At 41.1% G+C, this 23649-nt stretch overlaps 1 protein-coding gene across 8 annotated transcripts in view; it reads left to right on the top strand.

The window, feature by feature from the left end:
• LOC123775330 (ubiquitin-conjugating enzyme E2 W) overlaps positions 1 to 22110 on the top strand; it is a 74706-nt gene extending 52596 nt beyond the window's left edge. For all 8 annotated transcript variants that reach the window (XM_045770408.2, XM_045770409.2, XM_045770411.2 and 5 more), the window contains 5 exons: positions 9104 to 9195; positions 10405 to 10507; positions 11852 to 12007; positions 12943 to 13018; positions 14035 to 22110. In XM_045770408.2, the coding sequence (XP_045626364.1) occupies positions 9104 to 9195; positions 10405 to 10507; positions 11852 to 12007; positions 12943 to 13018; positions 14035 to 14048 (441 nt within the window). In that variant the 3' untranslated portion in view covers positions 14049 to 22110. The remainder of the gene's footprint in view (positions 1 to 9103; positions 9196 to 10404; positions 10508 to 11851; positions 12008 to 12942; positions 13019 to 14034) is intronic.
• Positions 22111 to 23649: the final 1539 nt, after the last annotated feature.

The following is a 23649-nucleotide window of genomic DNA, read 5'->3' as shown; positions in this document are numbered from 1 at the left end:
AAGTAGATATGATAAATAGATCAGGAATCGTTTGATTAGACACCGAGCGGCATTAAAAGCGGGCCCAAGAGTTAAGTCTGGAGCCTGTAGGCACAAATAGGCAAGAACACACACCGAAGCAGGCAGCCTTTCTCAAATATCGTTTTCTGGGTAATTTCTCTTACAGTGGTGTTTACAAACTTGGTTCACTTTGTAAAAAAAGTCTTTAAACTTGGAAATTCGTTGTAATTGAGTTAACTTATTCACTCTTCACCCCTCCACCAGGCGCTTCTCTATTTTGCACTAAATGTATCATTAAACTTCTTGATTTAAATTGTACAATTTTTTTAATTTAAACTTTTTGATGAAGTTTTCATTGTCTCAATGTAACGTTAATGCTGTCTAGAGAAGTATCCCATTGTCTGGTACAATGGTGGGTGACACCGCCACCACCACTACCACCACTACCACAACCACCACCACCACAATTACCACAACCACCGCCACCACCGCCACCACCACCACTACTACCACAACTACCACAACCACCACCACAACTACAACCAACACCACAACCAACACCACAACTACCAATACCACCACCACAACCACCACCACAACCAAGACCACAACTACCAATACCACCACCACAACCACCACCACAACCAAGACCACAACTACCAATACCACCACCACAACCACCACCACAACCAAGACCACAACTACCAATACCACCACCACAACCACCACCACAACCAACACCACAACTTCCAATACCACCACCACAACCACCACCACAACCAAGACCACAACTACCAATACCACCACCACAACCACCACCACAACCAAGACCACAACTACCAATACCACCACCACAACCACCACCACAACCAACACCACAACTTCCAATACCACCACCACAACCACCACCACAACCAAGACCACAACTACCAATACCACCACCACAACCACCACCACAACCAACACCACAACTTCCAATACCACCACCACAACCACCACCACAACCAAGACCACAACTACCAATACCACCACCACAACCAACACCACAACTACCAATACCACCACCACAGCAACAACCACCAATTAATACTTAGTCGACCAGTGTGGTGCGGGCTGGTGTGTAGCGAGGGTGTTTGTGTCGTGTGTTGGTAAGTTGGCTGGCAGCTGTGGCCACAGCTGTGGCGGCAACTGTGGCAAAAGTTGGTGCAGGAGAGACGGAAGAGGCGGCAGCGCAGGGGTGCCGCAGGTGCTGGGAGGGAGGGAGATGGAGGGATCAGAGAGGGAGGGTGCTGGCAGGTCAGTAAACAGTGGTGTGGTGTTAACGAGCGACCAGAGCAGGTAGTACTGGACACATCGCCTACACTGACCAAGAAAACACTCCTGCGTTATACGGCTCATTGGTGTTGTATGTGAAATTGTGTTAGGTATAGACTCAGTACTTGCTACGTGTAGTGCTGCTGGTTCACGGAGAGTCCCCCGTGGAGGATGGTCCCTGGTGGTAGTTCAACAACTTTACTTGGAGTTGAGTTGTTAAGCCCAGTAGGCTACTAACATTTACCTGTGTGGTGTGGTCCCAGCCCGTCTCCACACCCTCACGCCACACCCTCACTGTGGTGGGGGGGGGGGTAGTGTGGCTGAACTGTATGTGTTTTATATAGTGTATATTCTTAGATATTCCGGGTAGGAATGCCTCATGGTTTTGTCATGATTTTCCTATCTTCTTAGGACAGGTTTCCGTCCAGTGTCGGAAACCCCCCCCCCCCCCATAACGCCACTTAAGACCTCAAGCGTGACATTGTACACATTGTCACCCCCACACTGTAGACAGCCTCCCTGTGTTACCCCAGCTGTCTTACTCTCACACCTGTGGGCACCTCTCTTGCTCCAAGACAATCACACCCACCCCCTCCCTCATCACTCTCATCCCGCCCATATTTACACCCACCCGCCCTCGTTCACACCCACCCACCCCTCCCTCATCACTCTCATCCCGCCCATATTTACACCCACCCGCCCTCGTTCACACCCACCCACCCCTCCCTCATTCACCCCCCCCCCCTCCCCTCCCCTCATACTTATCACATGCCTCTGTATGACTAACCAACCAGTGTGATGGGGACTTTAGCATCACGTAGCTAGTTTTTTGACACACACTGTACTTCCCTTCATATAGTCTAGGGCAGCTGCACAAGTGCGTGTGTTCCTAAATGTGTTGATACCAAAAATCAAGAGTCAGTACTTGAGAGACAAGTGAGTGCATCAACATCCGTATTAATGTTTGTGAACAACTAAAAGTTAATGAAGAGTCATTGGCCACGAGGATTAGCAGAACGATGCGTGATGACCTGGAAAAGTGTCAGGTATGAAGGGAGAAATGGCTACTAGACTTCAACCTAGACAAATACAATGTAATGGGGCCGAACAAGAAGGCCCATTCGACAGTATGTAATGAAAGGCAGACGCTCCCTAATACTTCAAAAGAGGAGGACTTAAGAGTTTATTATACGCTCGCATAAATATTATAAATTCATTATGGGCGAAACGGTTACACATAAGGATAACATTTAGGATCTTAGGGAAGGAGGCGTCGAGATGCCTGCAGGCCACATACGTGACACCCATCCTCAAGTATGCCGCACCAGCCTGGAACCCCCGCCTGAAGAAAGTAAGTAGTGAAGGAGAACAGTGAAGGAGAGAGCCGTGAGCAGGTGCTCAGACCCGGACCTCAACACCCAGACAATCAAGGAGACATGACGTCTTACAAGAGTCTTGGGGGAACTGATAAAGAAGAAATGTTCAGCACAGGGCGGGCCGGAAGGAGAGAACATGGAGAACATTAGGCACAAACGAGTCACTGGCACGTTATCTATAACTTTACTGAACTACTAATGAACAAATATAATGAACTGGAGGGAAGGAGATAATCTAATTCAATACACAGCTTCAAAAGCAGCCATGACAAGACACAGGAGGTGGGAAGTGGCTGTTAGACAACCGGAAGCTGGTAAGGCGAGGCTAGAGGTTTACAGCTCCATCCTGGAAACACATTTAGACGAGTCCACAGTCACTGAATACATTGAACACACCCGTCAAACGTTGCAGGAAATTTTCGTGTTCCGCTTCACATCACTCCTAATTTGATTATTTTGGTGGGAGCAGGGAGGGGAGAGGGCAGAGGGGTGAGGAGCAGCAAGAGGGGAGAGGGGAAGGAAGAGGGGAGAGGAGCAGCAATCTAGTTCAAGCACAGTAAAAGTTCTGTACACTAGCACCGCTGCTGTGCCTTAATCTCCTATCAGATATAGACACAAATACAAGCACAGCTTCCTGTCATCTTTTGGAGATGACGCAAAAATTAGCATGAAAATTACTTCTGTCGATGATAATAAAAAGCCACAAGCAGATATTAATAAAGTTTTCAACTGGGCAGCAGAAAATAACATGATGTTTAACAGTGATAAATTCCAGGTACTCAGGTACGGTAAAAATGAGGACCTTAAACATAATACAGGGTACAAAACACAATCAAATCTGCCCATAGTAGGAAAACAGCATGTAAAGTCTTAGGGAATAATGATGTCTGACGATCTAACGTTTAGGGAGCATAACCAAGCAAATATTGCGTCAGCCAGAAAAATGGTAGGATGGATTACGAGAACTTTCAAATCCAGGGATCCCATCACAATGCTCATGCTGTTCAAATAACTGGTAATCCTGCCTTTAGTACTGCTCGATTCTCATTTCTTCCTCAAAGCGGGAGAGATTGTTGATATAGAGGAATACAGAGAACACATATGGCATACGCAGACACGATAAAGCACCTAAACTATTGGGATCGTCTCAAATCTCTCCAAATGTACTCTTTAGAAAGGAGACAAGAGAGGTGTCAAATAATATATACGTGGAAAATATTCTACACAGTAAAATAACAACGTACTGGAGTGAACGATATGAAGGGAAATGTAGAATAGAACCAGTGAAGAGCAAAGGTGCCATAGGCACAATCAGAGAACACTGTATGAACATCAGAGGTCCGCGGTTGTTTAACATCCTCCCAGCAAGCATAAGACATATTGCCGGAACTAAAGTGGAAGTCTTCAAGAAAAAATGGACACATTTCTGCAAGAAGTGCCGGACCAACCGAGCTGTAGATATGTGGGTCTGCGGGCCCGCTCCAAGCAACAGCCTGGTGGACCAAGCTCTCACAAGTCAGGGTCGCGCTTGGGAAGTAGAACTCCCAGAACCCCACTCACCCAGGTACCCAACCTCTCCCACCCTTCCTCACCCCCCTCACCTTTCCTCACCCCCCCCCCCCCCCCACCCTTCCTCACCCCCACCCCAACTACCAATTTTCCAAAAGCAATAAACCTCGTCACTGGCGAGAGACTTGCTTCATCCATTCCAACTTTTGTAACAATCTCGTTAGGGCCCGTGACGACCCTTAGGAGACGGTGGTGGGGTGATGGCGCGGCTGGGGAGCGGTCACCTCCACCTATGGCCATCACAAGTTAACAAGTCACCAGGAAATATTACACTTTTTCACCGCTACAAGTTTCAATGCAGATAATAAAAAGTGTTGCAGCTCCTTTTCAAGTTCTTTTTATGTTGCACGGAAAACAAAATCTAGCTCTTGGAACCCCAACCCGTCCTCGACTCAAGTCCATTACATCCAGCGGTCAACCCCACAGACGCATTCATTAATTTTAACATGCTGTTCATTCAAAACGGGAATTTTCTCAAGTATAAATTAATATTATAATATATTAGCATATTGTGCATATACGTATGCATATTATGCATATACATGATCGAACTTCGGTTCTTGGACACTGCCTTTCCAGGTAAGAACAGTAAAGCGAAGGCATGGGGGAGTACACTGAACAAAGTTCAGATGGAAATGGGGAAACTTGTTAACCCGTTTCCTTCTGAAGTTTGAAAGAAACTCAAATGAGACATTCTGATGTCTCATCTGACACTTATAAGACGCACATGGGACACTAGAAATGGGATGAAAGCAGAGAAACTGTTGAAATATGAGATCAGCCAAGGCCAAAATGGACCAAGCTGGGGTCAGATTCACGAAGCAGTTACGCAAGCACTTACGAACCTGTACATCTTTTCTCAATCTTTGGCGGCTTTGTTTACAATTATTAAACAGGTAATGAGCTCCGAAGCACCAGGAGGCTGTTTATAACAACGGCAACAGTTGATTGGAAAGTTTTCATGCTTGTAAACTGTTTAATAAATGTAACCAAAGCCGTCAAAGATTGAGGAAAGATGTACACGTTCGTAAGTACTTGCGTAACTGCTTCGTGAATCTGGCCCCAGGATTGTTGCAGTCATAGCTGATGGTTAAGGTTCAGGATCTATGAAGGACTTAAGTATCCACGTACGAAACCCATACATCTCTCCTCAGTCACGGTAGCTTAGAGTACATTTATTTATGTTTATGATCTCCGAAGAGCTGTGAGATTCCTTATAACAATAAGATCACTGGGTGGTGAAGTATCGAAGCACGTTTAATACAGACAGACTAAGCTGTCTTGATTCAGGAAAGAGATATAGATTACACACACAAATCACAATAGCGTGATGCATCAAATGAACAAAATGTCGTAAATGAGCTTCCATGTCGTAGCTCAGTCGATTAAGGCAGCGTCTGGGATGCTCTCGGACGTAGGTTCGAATCCTCGTCACGGCCCTTGTGGATTTGTTCAAGATATATAGGTTAAAGTGACAAGGTCAAGCATTAAAACAAACCCAAGCATTGGTGAAGAACCTTGGTGGTGGTGGTGGTGGAGGAAGTCTTGGAGTCAGGTTATCTTGAGATGATTTCGGGGCGTTAGTGTCCCCTCGGCCCGGTCCTCGACCAGGCCTCCACCCCCAGGAAGCAGCCCGTGACAGATGACTAATTCCCAGGTACCTAATTACTGCTAGGTAACAGAGGCATCAGGGTGAAAGAAACTCTGCCCATTGTTTTTCGCCGGCGCCAGGGGATCGAACCCAGGACCACAGGATCACGCGTCCAGTGTTCTGTTCGCTCAGCCGCCGGCTCCCTGGATGGCCAGTCGGCCTGGAAACGTACATCAAACTCGGATTTTTCGCTTTTTCTTCTAGATACTTTCGCATAACAAAGAGAGGGAAGGGAGCGGGGCGGGGAGAAGCAGACGGGCAGAGAGAGAGAGAGAATGCTGGAAGAAGTCGCTGGAACAAAGCTAAACTGATCCAACGCAGAACGATTTACACTTTGTGGGTTGAGAGCCGGAATATTAAACTGGAGGTGGAGGTGTAGAGAATAGGTATGTAATGTTGTGAGTGAAGACCATGAGGTTAACGCTTGAAGACAGTGAGGACTTAACAGGAAGCAGCTACCAGAAAGTCGACGGTGAACGCTCGCGGAGAGGAAGTGTTTCAGAAAGTTATGGGACGTGAGAGCAGGAAGGACCCAAGGGAGTGAGTGAGAGAGTGTGAGTAAAGAAGAGTAATGGTAGAAGGGAGAGCAGAGAGTGAGTAGAGAAGAGTAACGGTAGAAGGGAGAGCAGAGAGTGTGAGTAAAGAAGAGTAATGGTAGAAGGGAGAGCAGAGAGTGAGTAGAGAGGAGTAACGGTAGAAGGGAGAGCAGAGAGAGTACGCACCTGTTACGTATTAGTACTTGCTTATTAGTATGTAAGGGTGAATGAGGTGTAGCTCCTTATGCCCCGACTATTAGCCTTATACCGGTTGAGTTTCAACATAACTACTCTGACTTTCAAATTCTTTGTCGAATCGGGCCTTCAATGTGTGGATGGAGGCGGCTTCCACAACTTTCTCTTTTAGAGCACCTCACTCGTTACCTTCCCGTACACGACACGGGTACTTCCTTGCGTTCCTTCAGCTCATTTGCGTCTGCAGCTTCCAGCTGTGTCCTCTTGACCTGCTTCCTCTCAGTCTGTAGAGGCTATCTTTGTCCACCTCAGTATCTTGTATGTTGTGATCATATTCCCCTCTGTTCCTTCTGTCCTCTAGGGTTGTGAGATCTGGTTCCATTAGCCTGTGTTCGTAGCTTGGTCCCTCGTAGCTCTGGCACTAATCTTGTTGTAAACCTTTGTACCTTGTCAGTTTTGGCTTTGTTTCACAGGGTGCGGCTTCCATACCAGTGATGCGTAGTCCAGTATTGAACAAATGTTGTGTAGATTGCTTTGAAACAGTCCTGATGCAGGTTCCTAAACGATCTAATTAATTTTGGCAATAAAGATGTGTAATAATAATAATAATACTAAAACGCTTTTCTAACACTTGTGACTCCACTGCAACTGAAGTTTTCATTTCTCCCCTTGTTCTTCCTTACCTTGTACTGAAGATGGTCTCTTTGTCAGATAATTAAGTCCCCAGAAAATCATTGATGTCGTTATCATGTCTCTTTAATTCCCAGTGTTGTAGAGTGTGTAAGAGAAGGGGAAGAGTTGAGCAGTGCGGTAGTGCGGTGATATCCCTTGTTAGTGGCAGCTGCTCCTCCCCTCCCTCCCCTGGGGATGCTGGCTGGGAGGGGAGGCAGTTATTACATAGTGGAAAGGGGGGGGCGAGGGGGGGGGGCGTGAGGGTACCGTAGGGGGGCAGGGGGGGGGCGTGAGGGTACCGTAGGGGGGCAGGGGGGCGTGAGGGTACCGTAGGGGGGCAGGGGGGGCGTGAGGGTACTGTAGGGGGGCAGGGGGGCGTGAGGGTACCGTAGGGGGGCAGGGGGGGGGGGGAGTTGTGTAGTGGAAACATTTGTGTTGTGATTTTAATATTAGGGCTCCCAGCTGTGTGCTTCAGCAGACATTTTACAGCAAGTGGGACAAGTTTGAACAAACTAGACCGGTTAGGGTCGGGTAAAGTTATGTTGGTTAGTGGGATAAGTTAGAACAAATTACTTGAAGGTAAACCTGCACATTGTAGAATACTATGACCATAGTTGAGCGGCGGGAGAGCCAGAGGTCTGGCCTTAAGTGGATAATTGCTCTAAATTTATTTAATTTATTTAATTATTTATTTATTTAAATTTATTTATAATTTATTTAAATTTATTTAATTTAGAGCAAATGGACTGTATTTAATTATTTGGTTCCACACAATTCTCTCGGTGGGGGGGGGGGGTATTTGTTATGAATAATATCCGGATAGAACAGGATTTGTAATTATAAGTTAAATTTAACTTATATATTAATGTGAGTGCAGGGAAATTAAATAATGAACTGTGTGAATTGGGATTAGTCAATACTATGAGTCTTAACTGCTGACATGACGTCTTAAAAAAAGCTGACCCCCCCCCCCCCCCCATAGTCCCATCACCGTGGAACTCCACCCACCAGTTCCAATATGGCTGTCTCCGGAGGACTGGTTTAGTAACCACCACCTTCCTGCCGATAATCTAAATATTAAATGGCGGCTATACACCGGGGCAGTGGGCGGCTATACAGCGGGTCAGAGGGCGGCTATACAGCGGGTCAGAGGGCGGCTATACAGCGGGTCAGAGGGCGGCTATACAGCGGGTCAGAGGGCGGCTATACAGCGGGTCAGAGGGCGGCTATACAGCGGGTCAGAGGGCGGCTATACAGCGGGTCAGAGGGCGGCTATACAGCGGGTCAGAGGGCGGCTATACAGCGGGTCAGAGGGCGGCTATACAGCGGGTCAGAGGGCGGCTATACAGCGGGTCAGAGGGCGGCTATACAGCGGGTCAGAGGGCGGCTATACAGCGGGTCAGAGGGCGGCTATACAGCGGGTCAGAGGGCGGCTATACAGCGGGTCAGAGGGCGGCTATACACCGGGTCAGAGGGCGGCTATACACCGGGTCAGATGGCGGCTATACACCGGGTCAGATGGCGGCTATACACTGGGTGGCTATACACCGGGTCAGTGGGTATAGGGTCCCCCCTCTCATCTCTCTTATATATATATATATATATATATATATATATATATATAAACATGCTGACGAGCTTCGCGTGTGTGCCTCTCCGTGAATCAGTGACCCTGGCTAACCTCTCCATAAGTCAGTGACCCTGGCTAACCTCTCCATAAGTCAGTGACCCTGGCTATCCTCTCCATAAGTCAGTGACCCTGGCTAACCTCTCCTCGCTCTTCCCTACAGAAGCGGCTGCAGAAGGAACTGATGTCGCTGCTGAAGGAACCTCCTCCGGGTGTCACCGTCGACGTGGACCAAGCCCACACCAAGCTGACGGAGTGAGTGTACATCTTCCAGTCCCAGTTGTTACATGGAGGTTGAGAACTGCCCAGCTCACGCTTGGTGGGACCGTCTTGGTTTCGGTTGTGTGAGGTCTGCGTGCAGAAGTTATCCCAGTTGCCCGGCCCCCGGACGCAGGAATCCCTGACCCTAGCAGTAGTCTAAAATCAGAGCCGTAATACAAATGCCATAGTGACATTACACATCTTCTGCATACCATGTATAAAACACAAAAGCTGCTCTCTTATTTAGGTTAAGTCAGAATAGGTTAGGTTTAGTCGGGTTTACTTAGAGTAGTGATGAACATTATATATAGTTTCATTTCTGAAACTTATCCCATATTCTGTGTTGATTATTTTCTTGTTTAGGGCTTCTATCCCTCTGACTAGTGCTCTTGCATCTTGATTTATTTGGGGAATACAGAGAACGTATATAGCACACATGGACACTATAAAGCACCTAAACTATTGGGATAGTCTCAAAGCTCTCAAAAGGAAAGGAGACGAGAGAAGTGTCAAATAATGTACACGTGGAAAATAATAGAGGGCCAGGTCCCAAATTTACACAGTAAAATAACAACATACTGAAGTGAACGATATGGAAGGTAATGCAAAATAGAGTCGGTGAAGAGCAGGGGTGCCAAGGCACACTCAGACAACACTGTATGAACATCAAAGGTTCACGATTGTTCAATATCCTCCCAGCAAATATATGAAATATTGCTGGAATAAAAGTAGACGTCTTTACAAGAAAACTGGATATTTTTTTTCAAAAAGTGCCAGGCAACCGGTCTCTAGTGGATACCTGGGCCTGCAGGCCGCTCCAAGCAACAGCCTGTTGGACCAAGCTCTCACAAGCCAAGCCTGGCCCTGGGCCGGGCTTGGGAGGTAGAAGAACTCAAAGAACCCCCATCAAGGCATGATCAAGGTAAGATACAGTAAAACCAGGTGTCAAATGTACACAACAGAATATTAAACTAGAACACACACAAAGATATGGCATGACAAGCCTGGTCTCGGGCCGGGCTTGGAGTAAACTTTCGGAGCAGACTTCAGGTAAAATAAGAAGCATTTATGTATCGCTAGTGACTTGGTTATTAATGGGCCCAGAGACACTGACGTCCTGCCATTCCTTATAATTATTAAGCTAGACGCATTTGTGGCACCATGGTACACATGGAGGGTAGTGTAACTGTTGTATCATTACAGGTGGGTGGTCCACATGGAGGGCGCGTCCGGTACTCTCTATGAAGGGGAAAAATTTCAGCTGCAGTTCAAATTTTCTCCAAAATATCCCTTTGATTCTCCAGAGGTGAGTTTGTAGGCTGTGCACAAGACACAACCATCCTTTAAAAAGTATAGAATCAGTACTCGGTGGGCACACTATCCAGTACCCAGTGGGCACACTATCCAGTACCCAGTGGGCACACTATCCAGTACCCAGTGGGCACACTATCCAGTACCCAGTGGGCACACTATCCAGTACCCAGTGGGGGCACTATCCAGTACCCAGTGGGGGCACACTATCCAGTACACAGTGGGCACACTATCCAGTACCCAGTGGCCACACTATCCAGTACACAGTGGGCACACTATCCAGTACCCAGTGGGCACACTATCCAGTACACAGTGGGCACACTATCCAGTACCCAGTGGGCACACTATCCAGTACACAGTGGGCACACTATCCAGTACCCAGTGGGCACACTATCAAAGACCAATGCTAGTTTCAGTAGGAACCACCTCCACTCTTGGACATTGTGGCCACTTGGTAACTACTGTTTATGTTACAGAATATGAACTTTTGTAAAAATTAAAATTTTTCTCTACTGTATTCAACGTCTAAAAGGCCATAAAAAATTAAACTATAAATCTATTCTATGCCTAATTTAGTACATTTGCATATTATACTAGGGCCTGGGAAGTTAAATTACGTTGTTGCATTCTTTCTCGGACCTTCTACAAAATTAATACTGTAGTACAAAACATCGACAATTTTTGTTGCTCAAAAGTTCATATTTTGTACTTTTATTCATAATAATTATAGGTATTATAATTTTTGGATGACAGTAATTACTGAAAATAAAGTTTGTCATAAGCTTTATTGAAATGTGTGAGATGAAAATGTAACATTTTGTATAGTTAAATTATTTTCAAGGACAGCCAAGGTGTCAGGAATTAGCATCACTTAGATTAAGTAAATTAATGAAGGAAAAACCAAGTACAGTACTTACTGTTTGTAAGTCACAATAATGGGGCTGAAAATTTAAGACCCAACCCACACATCTGAAAATAAAGAAAGTGAAGACATTTCGATCCGTCCTGGACTGTCCCCAACCCTGGGGGCAAACGACATCGATTCAGTATAATTCGAACATGTTATTTTCCCACAGGGAACTTGATAATGGTCCAGGATGGACCATATAATCAAGCGCTAAAGCAATTTTCAATATACAGTATTTTTAGTCATCAAACATAAAAGATTGAAATGATTGCAAAAGAAAAATTTAATTAGAAGTCGTATCAGTTAACACAATTGAGTGTGGCCAGTAACTGGATGGGTGAGCACAATTAGATGCAACTAAATGTTTGAGATGTAACTAAAAAGGAAGGCTTGAATGTAACTAAATCTCATGTGCATACCTTTCACTTCCAGGTGATTTTTGTGGGAGACAACATTCCCATTCATCCCCATATTTACTCCAATGGTCACATTTGCCTAAGCATCCTGACAGAAGACTGGTCGCCTGCTCTCTCTGTGCAAGCCATCTGTCTCTCTATTATCTCCATGCTCTCCTCGTGTAAAGAAAAGGTTTGGAGCAATTTACGTTCATTCAAGTATGGTATCTAGCAGAGCTACTGGGATGTATGGAGTTTCCCATGTGATGCCACATGATCTGTGGGGGCCAGATGGCCCATGCATTCATATTAAATTCATTGTCAAATGTAATTAGCTATTGAGGTTCTAGCAATGAGTAACTGGAGTGCATCTATGACATTCTCAGTGGTAGAATCATATTTGATGCTATGGAGTTGTAGACGTAATAAGTGCAGTATCCCCCACCCCACCATTTCCAATCACAAATATCTCGCTGTTTATGCCCCCCCCCCACACACACACACATCCCACAGCTGCTAACCCACCCACATCCCACAGCTGCTAACCCACCCACATCCCACAGCTGCTAACCCACCCACATCCCACAGCTGCTAACCCACCCACATCCCACAGCTGCTAACCCACCCACATCCCACAGCTGCTAACCCACCCACATCCCACAGCTGCTAACCCACCCACATCCCACAGCTGCTAACCCACCCACATCCCACAGCTGCTAACCCACCCACATCCCACAGCTGCTAACCCACCCACATCCCACAGCTGCTAACCCACCCACATCCCACAGCTGCTAACCCACCCACATCCCACAGCTGCTAACCCACCCACATCCCACAGCTGCTAACCCACCCACATCCCACAGCTGCTAACCCACCCACATCCCACCAACCCGCCCACATACCGCAAACCCACCCATATGCAGCAAACCTGCCCATATTCCGCCAACCCACCCACATTGTACTGTACAAACCATCCTACCAACCCATCCACATCCCACCTTTTGGTGTACATATTGTTTTTATAATCTCTAGCATAAATTTAATACACATACTGTATCATCAGTCTTTGTTAATAAGTAGCTATCAACATCTATAAAACTATATAAAAAGTATATCTATCTTTTGCAGAAGCGGCCACCTGACAATAGCTACTACGTCAAAACTTGCAGTGCCAACCCAAAAAAAACGAAATGGTGGTATCATGGTAAGAATACAACAGCGCACTCTGGTATACTATGAGTAAGATATAATAATAGATGCAGGAGTTTAAAATTTTCAAATACATATCGAAGTTTAACCTGGCTGGAGAAACAGAGTTTAGGGTCTTAATTAAAATTTGTATGGTAAACTTGAGTATTCAGTTTAGAGATTGGTTGGAGCACTGTTTAGTATTGAAGTATGTATGGAGTATGGAGTACTATTGAATCACTGTGAAGGGAAATGGCAACTTATTCTCACATTTAATACATGCTGTTAATCATGTCTAAATGGAAAGTGGTTTAATTAAAGAAGTATCAATATTGTGGCACTTTAAAACAAAAAAGTAAATCTCAATAAGTTATATGGGTTTTCCAGATTCTTCCACTTCTGGTAATTGCAAAAGCACTTCACATTTTAAACTTGTCAAATTATAGGAATAAACAGGAAAAAGTAGTATACTACAGCATCTCTTAATATTATCGACAATCCCTTGGATTTTATATTACAGTAACCACTAATACACACAGCATTCCGGGCAAAACAAAATACACAGTAGTCGTAATGGCTTGGCACTTTATCCTGATAATGCTCTCTCTTTGGGGTGCTAGTTACAAGATCTGGGGAACCCATAAAGTAAAGTTTAATTACCCTCAACCCCATTACAAATAGCACATTAACTTCAGCTGCCAGGAAGTGTTGTTTGTGTCATTTGTTAACCAACCCACCCAGTATCTCTTCTAACATCTAATTTTTTTTTTCTCAAAATATCAATAAAAAGGTAACTTAATTTGTAATGTTGAGGTTTAGATTCTTGATTATAAAATATGCAGACCTTACTCTTCCATATTCTAAATCCAAGTGCAGAGCAAGCTATTAAAATGAATTTATGTAATTTATAGGGTGTTGAATAACTACAATACATTACATTGTGCAATAGTAATCTTTGTTTAATACAGTAAAAATTTAATATATTTTGCTAAATTGTAAGGAGAATCCCTTAAAATATTTACATTTCTACAGATGACACGGTATGATATGATCTTGAGTACAGCCCCTGACCCTCGAAGAAGCTCACCTTGTTGTTGGAGGCGGTGCCCTTGGCTACTCGGTGATGTGTAATATCATAAACTAACGGTGCTGGCTGCTTAAGAATGTTTTGATAAATACTTTGTTACAGAACCATCGATGGAAACTATGACAAGCAGTAGAAAATGGGAGCATCCAATAGCTCTGCAAGTCTCCCCCTACAGACAGTTCAACTACAGTACTGGCTTTATGTATAAATGCTGTAGTAAAACAAGCATATAGAGATTTTGTAACAAGAAATTGGAGTATGTATTGCCCAACCAGTATTCTTTATCCTTGTAAGAGTACAGTATGTCGGTTCACATAAGTGAGCAATTACAAAAGAAATTGCCCCCTCATTTTTTTTTTTTTTTTTTTTTTTTTTTTTTTAAGGCAGCTGTGTTGCCTTCTCTTCCAAAGACACTAAAATAATTCATGCAATTTTAATTTTGTGTGTGTGATCCAGTGTTTGAGTGTTACAGTATGTAGGTGATGCTGTATTAGATTATTTATTGTGAAAATACGAGTTTGTTGGTCACCCACCAGTAGTCAGTCTCTTCGCCTAAATCCTTAAATAGTCCTAGTCTAACTCTTAAAGAAAAAACTTTTAAATTCATGAAAATGACTTCAAAAACTTTTCATTGTAAGAAAGAGAAATTCTAGAAAAAGTACATAATCAACAAATGCCTAGCAGAGCCTTCATGATATAGAACTTTGCATAATCATGTTGGTTGCTATGCTCTACTCCCCACCCACAATTATAAACTGCTATGTTTTGTAGACTTTACCTACTCTACATTGTTGTATCTATTTAGTTAAAAAAAAGGATTCAGTACACATATTTTGTGATCAGCTTTTACTCCATAGCCTATATTTCAACTCTGAAGAATAAGTTTTTTTTTATCTTATGTACGTTTCAGCCTGTAGTATTATCATTGTTTTGTTATTCGTATTGCAGGACACGCAGGGTAGGTAAGGTAACACCAGTGAATGAGCTTGGCAAGTTAATTAAAATGACACACGAGTAAATGCCAGGATTCACAAAACATTGAAGTATCCACTTATGGAACTGCACCTCTTGCTTCAACCATGGCCACTTCATCTACTTTTATTGAATGATTGAGCTCCAAAGGACTGAGGTCACCCTTAATAATCTTAGGTTAAAGCTACCCTTGTATTCTAGAGCTCAAACTGTTTAGTAAATGCAAATTAAGCAGCCATGATTGGGGTAGAGGTACCCTGGAGATGTCAACCAGGGTACTTCTTACACCAAATTAAATTATATGAATACAAATATTTTAAAACACTAACTTTTGAAATACAGTGTGTTTATTTAAACATTTTTTGTTCCATGTCATACAAGTGCAGTACTACAGGTGTCAAAATTTCATTACAGTACAGTACTTACTGTAACAATAAATGTCCAAAGACCATCTTTTATGAAACTAGATTTTTAGACTTTTGGTTACCTTGTTAAATAAAAACATATGAGAGTTATTGTTGCATCTGTTCCAGACTTATCATGTCAAAACATTGTACAGCTCATGTGAGCATTCACCTTTCACTTAAATATTCATAAGCTGTTTTATGCTACATTTAAGTGTACAAATCATTTCATTACATTGACAAATTCATCAGTGCATAAAATAGTAATTTCATTATTTTTGCTAGTATTGATGTGTTATAAACTCGGAAACATTATTACTTATTGAATACAAATTAAGAATTGGTGGAATGTCATTGTGATGTAGTATAATCATACCATACTCTTGAGCACACAGTAGTGCAGTTCAACTCATGTAAATTATGATTTTCCACTAGTGTGTTTACATTCTGAAAGTTGATGTTTAACAAAATGAATGATGTCAAGTTTCCAGCCAATAAAGAAAATAAAGGACTTTGGCTTAAGCCAATTCACACAAGACTATGATGTGTCAACAGTCCAGGACTTTATAACTTCAAACTTTATGCAACACAAATGTGGCAGTTTCCAAAATTTTAGCTTTAACATGCAGGGTATCAATGTTTGGAAATGTAAACATCTACAAATATATGCAGTATTTTTATTAGTTTTCATCTGGCTATCAAATGTAACTTCCATTATAAACAAATACCCTCATTGTCGAGTGTATTTAGTATTCGACATTCTTGCCTTGGAAAAGCAATTTCATAAATGCAGTATATCCTTAAATAAAAAGAAAAAAACAAAGCTTCTTTAAATAAATTTAGTGGTGCAGTTGCAAAAAAATCAATTGATGCCAACTACTGTAGTGAATAATGACAATAGATATTTTAACATGGTGGATACCTGTATATTATAATCAAGTTATGAAATATAAGCATAATATTACACAAGAGCAAATATAAGTTGGCACAATAAGCACTTTTAGTCAGGTAAAATACTGTAGTGTGGTCAGTGGCTCCCAGCACAGACTGACTGGGACCACACTCATTCCATTTTTACAAAGATTCCAGTCCACTGTAATCTGCTAGAGCAAGGTGACATTGTATGTATACACTCACTCATTTACAATGGCAGTGGTTACACCTCCATAAAGATACAAAATTTCCTTGCTTATTTTCCTTTTCAGTTATAAATTTAGTGAAGACTCAAGGTGAGGTCTACATGAGGTTTTTAATAATTTGTAAATATACAGCAGTAGGATATATCATAAATCAGGCATGTCAAACCCGTGGGCTGCATGCGGCCCTTTGCAAGCACACCTGCGGCCCGTACAAAGGATACTGTAATACTATATTACTATGTAATACAAAGGCTGCTATATTCTGCAATATTTTTGTATTAAATGCCTTCAATTAGTTGTTGTGCGGAGCCCTCATGACAATACAAATGTGATCCATATGGCCCTCGGGGAATCCTCAGTTTGACATGCCTGAATTTAAATATCATTTTTTTCTCTTGTCAAATCATGACCAAACTATCAGTTTGATCTGTATCAAACTTTTTTTTCTGAAAAACAAAAAGAAATACAAACAAAAGGCTACTGCACAAATCCAATAAACTCAGTATCACCCCATTGCCAAAATTATAGAACCTATGGTACAGTGGATAAAATTTGCAAAATATTTGACTGATTGGCTCTACATAAGTTTTGTACTATTGCAATTTTTAAGGGAATAACAAAGTAAAGCAGTAACCATAAATTTGTCCTAGGCCTACCATGCAATATTAGGCTTCATGTAGTGCATATGTACTATACAAAGCCTAGGAGAGTAAGAAGTTATTAAAAGGAAGGCACCAAGCCCAGAAGACTAGCACTGTGGTGCAGAAGTCCTAAATATCACCCCAGGATGTCAATAAGTGCGCTAAAGGACACAAGACAAGCAATGTTAAAAGTATTAGTCAACAAGGATGTTTGTGAGGGGGACACAACTTGCAGGGGCACTGGGACAGCAAGTTTTCCACTCCTTACAACCTGGACACACTACATAGTATGGAACAATGTAGTTTGGACAATAAGGGGCAAGTCATTTGCAAATAAAAATACATTTTGATCTGCTCCCCAGGAGGTATGTGATAAGACCTTTAGTAAAGAATGGGCCTTTGCGCACTCAATCCAGAGGTAAAGGATGGAATAGCAAAGATAGCATGTAAGCTCATCTTTGACACTCGCCTATCTTTACACACAAGGGGACTCCTGTAAAGTGACAAAGATGGATGGGGATGATGTGCCATCTAGAAAGTCATATCAAGTCAAGAAAGTTCAAGTCAAGTTCAAGTTCAAGAAAACCAGAGGCCATGCCTGGTATCCAAGGACGACATGCTTTCAGTCACAAGTTGGTGCTGAAGGGAGAAATGATCACTGCAGAAAATGGCAAGTCCACAGAATACAGAGTGAGAGGGAGAAAGGAAGACTTGAGGGCACTGAGGAAGAGGGTAGTGCTGAACACAATATTATGGGAAATACTTTCATGTTGGCAATTAGAGGTCGAGAGGGAAGTCTCAAGGTAAACTCAAAAAATACGATCAGCAAGGAAGCTTTGTAGGAAGAGAGGCAAATTGCTATGGAGGCCAACAGAAGACAATTAACCAACTGGGTCTGCAAGAATGGAACAATGAATATGAGTCACAAGCCATGCCATGAACAAACATGTCAGTGATCCTATGATCCTACTTCCAGATTTTGAGAAGAGTAGTATTTATGGTAATGGAGGAAGACGTAAGAGCTTCAAATCTCACAATAAGTCACAAATGACTTGGCTGCCACACTGGTTTTCTGAAACAAAAAGGATTCTGCCATTTTCTGATGTAAATGCATAACTTGGAAGAAATACATGCAACAAATAGCACAAGCTCAATCAGAAGTCCACCAAGGAACACATTTCCATGGGCTGCAGGAAACAGAGCATGGGATATAATGAAGGGCAGCATCAGCAAGTCAATACCAAGAAGAAAGGAGTGCAAGATAAAGACATGCAAGGGTGGAAAAAACAGTTCATCAGCTCTGTCAAAGCGTTCACCAGGGTGAAGAGAGGGGGAGTGTAAGAAACAACAGAGGGGGAAATGGTCATTATAATAAGATGCCATCTAGGACCTGCCTAGATGACAGATTTTACCTGTAAGGAAAGTTCAAAATAGAAGGGGGGAGCAAAGAGAAAGACCCATGAAAAGCTAGGTTTGGTTGTCTTCTCAGGTTCTCTACAAAATTAATAGTACAAGACTGACTTCTTTTGGGTGAAACAATCCATAGTTTGTACTTCCATCAGTAGTAACTAAAACTACCATTTTTGGATGACAGGTTACAAAATTTGTTCTTAAAAGCTACAATTGGCAGTGGGCTTCATATTCTTAACAAATTATAACATTTATGAAGTATTAACATTAAACAATGTGGAAAAATTATCCCACTGGTGGCATTTAAGAATTTAGGTTGCATAAATGACTGCTAAAATTGTACAATATTGACATGCTACTCCCTTTAGGAAAGTAATACATTATTTGGAAGATGTGACATTAACAATTATGCTCTCAAACACATAAGCAGCATATCATTAGATAGCCATTTATTTCATACTAGTTAGCAATCAACTAGGTTAAAAGAATATATTAGCTTGCATGCTCACTCGAGTCAGTATTGTACCTATCTTGTAACTTCTGATCTGCTCCACTGTTTGCATTATACATTTTAAGCAAGAGCATTTAGTATGACAAATTGTGAACCAGTTATGCTTCACAGTTTGAAATGTATTGTGATATTCATTAATGATCATACAATGTTTCATTGTAATTTAGTTTGGTTGTAGAATAAAAAAAAATCAAAGATGTCATTTCAAACTTGCATAAGTATCTAGTGCATTATATGAAATATTCTATTGGAAATTAACTTTTCAAAAAGATACAGTACAGAATATAAAATTACAAAATGGCTGCTAGTTTGCATATGCAAGCTTAATACATGTACTGTAATAAGTACCATATATAATGTGTGCTGCATGTGTAGACCACTCACATATAAAGCAGAATATTTTTAAGTTTCATATTTGAAAGGAAGAGCCTTTCATTCTTCACTAGATCCTGGACAATACTGAATAACTGCTTGGATTACATTCATGTCATTCCAATGTATAATAGATAGGATGACAATGGTTTTCTGTGTTCCATTATTAGTCCGTTGATTTAATTATATATATGAACGACTTAAGCAAACGATGAGTCACAATAACGTGGCTGAGGATATGACCAAGCCACACACCAGAAGACAGAGAAACAACAAGATTTTGGTTCGTCCTGGACCATTATCAAGTCTTGTGTGGACGACTTGATAACGGTCCAGGACGGACCAAAATGTTGTCGTTTCTCCATCTTCTGATGTGTGGTCTGGTCATCATGAGTGAATTACCACTTGTATAACGAGGCATTTACTTATTTTTATTCTATACATTTCCAAGTTCATATTGGGGACCTGATTGCTTTCACTTAAATATTTTCCTCCTCATCATTGTAAAACATTAAATACATAGGAATGCATATTCTAAGGTTGAATTACATGATTTTGTACCCAGAGGAGCACAGTTAGGCCACTGCACTTACTATGAATCATAATGGAAAACAATCAAACTTTGCTGTACCCCTGATGCATAACTTTATACTGTGCAAGCATGTTATCAACGTTATGTGTTGCATACACAGCTACAAGAACAAATTACATATGACGATAAAAGTAATAATGCTTCAAGTCATCTCTGACCTCACTTACATTAATGAGTCGGTACTGTATATGTTTATGTTACTTTTATACAAAGTAAATACTGAAGTGTAAGAAGTCATTATTATAATAACTGCCATGTTTAATTACATTACAACAACCACATTAAGAGTCAAGGATGCGATGGTGACCATATTCAGTTTTATGAATGGTACATTGCCAATTTTAAATCATGAATGTTACATGTACATGTCAAAATTCATGAGTATTTCAACAGCCAAGTCATGATTATAAATGTGTTATAAATAACCATATCAATGTTCACATAGTTAAAAATGATCATGATATAATTAATGAAGATCACGATGACCACATTAAGATTCATGAATGCTAATATTTACAATACTGTACTTAACATTTGTGAAAATAATCATTCCCTTGTCCATTATGAGTTAAGCCTGTAGCTAACGTAAGCATTGATTGCACTTTGCAGAACAGGAATATTGTGCTCATAATATATCCTTTTATACTACCATCATATTTTCCTCACATGCTTATGATTTAACAGTGATATATGCATTTGTTTCCCACATCATCCCTAAGCAATGCACTTAAGTTTTCACATAAGCTCATAAACAGGTCTTGTACCAGTTTAGTTAGTCCTTAACTTTCAATCTTAAACCCAAGCATCTGTCAGAATTTGGAAGACAGTCTTTTGCTTCTTTTTTAACACCAGTATGTGTTATTTATATACTGTATAAGGTGTACATCAATGTTTATACACAAGGCATACCGGTATGTGTTCTGTACATACACAAGGCATACTGGTACGTGTTCTGTACATACACAAGGCATACTGGTACGTGTTCTGTACATACACAAGGCATACTGGTACGTGTTCTGTACATACACAAGGCATACTGGTACGTGTTCTGTACATACCTAACATTACAAAACATAACTACAGAAAGTCTGAAAATTAAAAACATAAAAAATTCCTTACAAAATTAATTTATAAATGTCATCATAAGAATCAAGAATGCGCATAATCTCATTCCACTATCTTGTAAACACAAATAATAAGACTTGAGCTTGTCCTAGGCTATAGCCTAACATGTTTTAATGGCATTACTGAGGTTATGGAGTAGCCTGTTTGCCATCTTTTTATATATTGCCTCCTGTGTTGTGATTATACTTGGTATCCAAAGTAGTGTGATATTTTCTACAATCATTAGTTTTAAAGAGTATTCTCATTACTATAGAGTAATTGTTAGATGTATATGAATATTGCATAGGTTTGAGGCAAGGGTAGGATTCTGTCTCTTATTATGCCCAAGTGATTTAGAAATTAAAATATTCAGCAAGATAAAACATTTGATTGGAGCTGCTGGCAGGTCATTATATTGCTCTCATGCTTTACTTTTTCCACTAGCTTAAAATGAGGGAATATTTATTCTTCAATAACCAACTCCAGTTTCTTCTTTGATCAGACACTATGACTCAAGAGTTGTTCTAGATAAAACTGTCATAAATTATTTATATATTTCAGAATTTTACATAACTATTGAGGAAAATCAGTGCAATTTATTTTATTATTAGAAAACTAGAATTTCATTTTTAAAATGCAATTTTCTCACATTTGTTAAAAAGGAATTTAATGCAAACACTTTTACAGGATTTTTTCATAGGCTTTGTACCTCTTTAATTTATATATTTTTTGTCCAAAACAATCATTGGTACCTGAATCAAGGCTTATTTTCTCTTGTCAGATCATGATTTATTGCACAGTAATTCCAACTGAACAAGTTCCTTTATTCTGTAGTATTATATTTAATTAAAAAATTCATTAAAACATACCACTGCCCATTCTCTCTTTTTTCCAGTATGCCTTCATTTATTATTTTAAACATTCTTCAGGAATTTGAATAAATCTAGGTATGGTGATTTACCATGTATGTAGAGTATACCTTTTTAACCCTCAAAGTGTAGGCAAGACAATTTTCATAAAATCTCATAGAACTAGGAAAAGACAAAACCAGCATTGAATATAATGAAATGCCTCTTTCTGTAGGGTCTTTTATAGCTCCTTAGTGCTAAAACTCTGGCAAACTGCAAGTAATTCAATCCACTAAGACCTTTGTGAATTGTATAAGCCTAATGGGGGGGGGGAGGGCAGAAGCCAAAACCTTGGCCCCCCCCCTCCCCCTCTCTAAAGAGGGGGGAAGGAGCAGGTAAGCATATATTACCCTGACCAAGAAAAAGCCACCAGAAAGGTGGGTGAACCAATATGAAAAGCAGGGTAAATAAAGAATTGAAAATGGGACGGCGAAGCCTTGAGATTCACAAACGACTTGATAGTTTAGCAATTACAGTACTGTATTTTGTTAGTTCCACCTGCGCACCTTTCTGCTTAATCCACCAACCTTGACATCTCTGTCAAATAGCCAGTATTACAGGGGCAAGGGAGGCCTCTTCTCACCTGCACTCCACTCTGTTAGCCTGTGCTTGAGCACCAATTCCTGCCCTCATAATCGGAGTCAATACCTTATCCCTATGTACGTCAGATACACAGGGACCTTAGCAGTTCTTTCAAGGACAACCAGACACACAATCTCCAAAAAGTGGCAAGGTATATAACAAGAGGTGGTATGGAGATATATATACCTGTGGCAGTCATGCTCACCGAGTCACAATGTTTGTGAAGAATTTCATTGTTTTTGTGCTATTTTGGGATCTGAACATAAAAGTAATTATTATCTATCATGCCATGGGTCCCAAGTAAGTAAGTGGTAAAGTTCAACCTAAGGAAATAGTTGCGAGTAGAGCCAGTAGAAGATGTCCCTTCCTCATTAAGAAAATGTGTGCAGAATGAGAAGAACTGCAAAGTTTTGTTGAAAAAACTCCCCCAGATAAAGGTGTAGCAGGCTGGTACACCTTAACCTTTTTAATAAATCCTATATTGAGGCAATGGGTTGAAAGATAAACTGAGTACATAAGTAAAGTACTGAGTACATATGTGGTGAGTAAAGGCACAAAGACGTGGGTCCATAGAATTACCCAAATCGGCCCAAAACTACACAAATCGTCCTAGCATTACGTAAGTAATGCTAGGACTTGGCTTATTAGGCAAATTGGGCCTTGCATAGTAGGCTGAGAAGTGCGTTCTGGCTACTAGGTACGACATATAAATATATATATATATATATATATATATATATATATATATATATATATATATATATATATATATATATATAAATTTGGCACCTTTGTGGGACCTTGGTATAAGCCTAACGTATATATACACTGGCTGCCTGTCCCCCTACACAATGATTTATTATTACCTATTATTTTATCGTTTAAATTAAATATTAAATAAAATAATTTATTTAATTATTATAGT

Source organism: Procambarus clarkii, chromosome 70, assembly GCF_040958095.1.
Source record: "Procambarus clarkii isolate CNS0578487 chromosome 70, FALCON_Pclarkii_2.0, whole genome shotgun sequence".
Classification (NCBI taxonomy): domain Eukaryota; kingdom Metazoa; phylum Arthropoda; class Malacostraca; order Decapoda; family Cambaridae; genus Procambarus; species Procambarus clarkii.
This window is presented reverse-complemented; position numbering and strand designations above follow the sequence as displayed.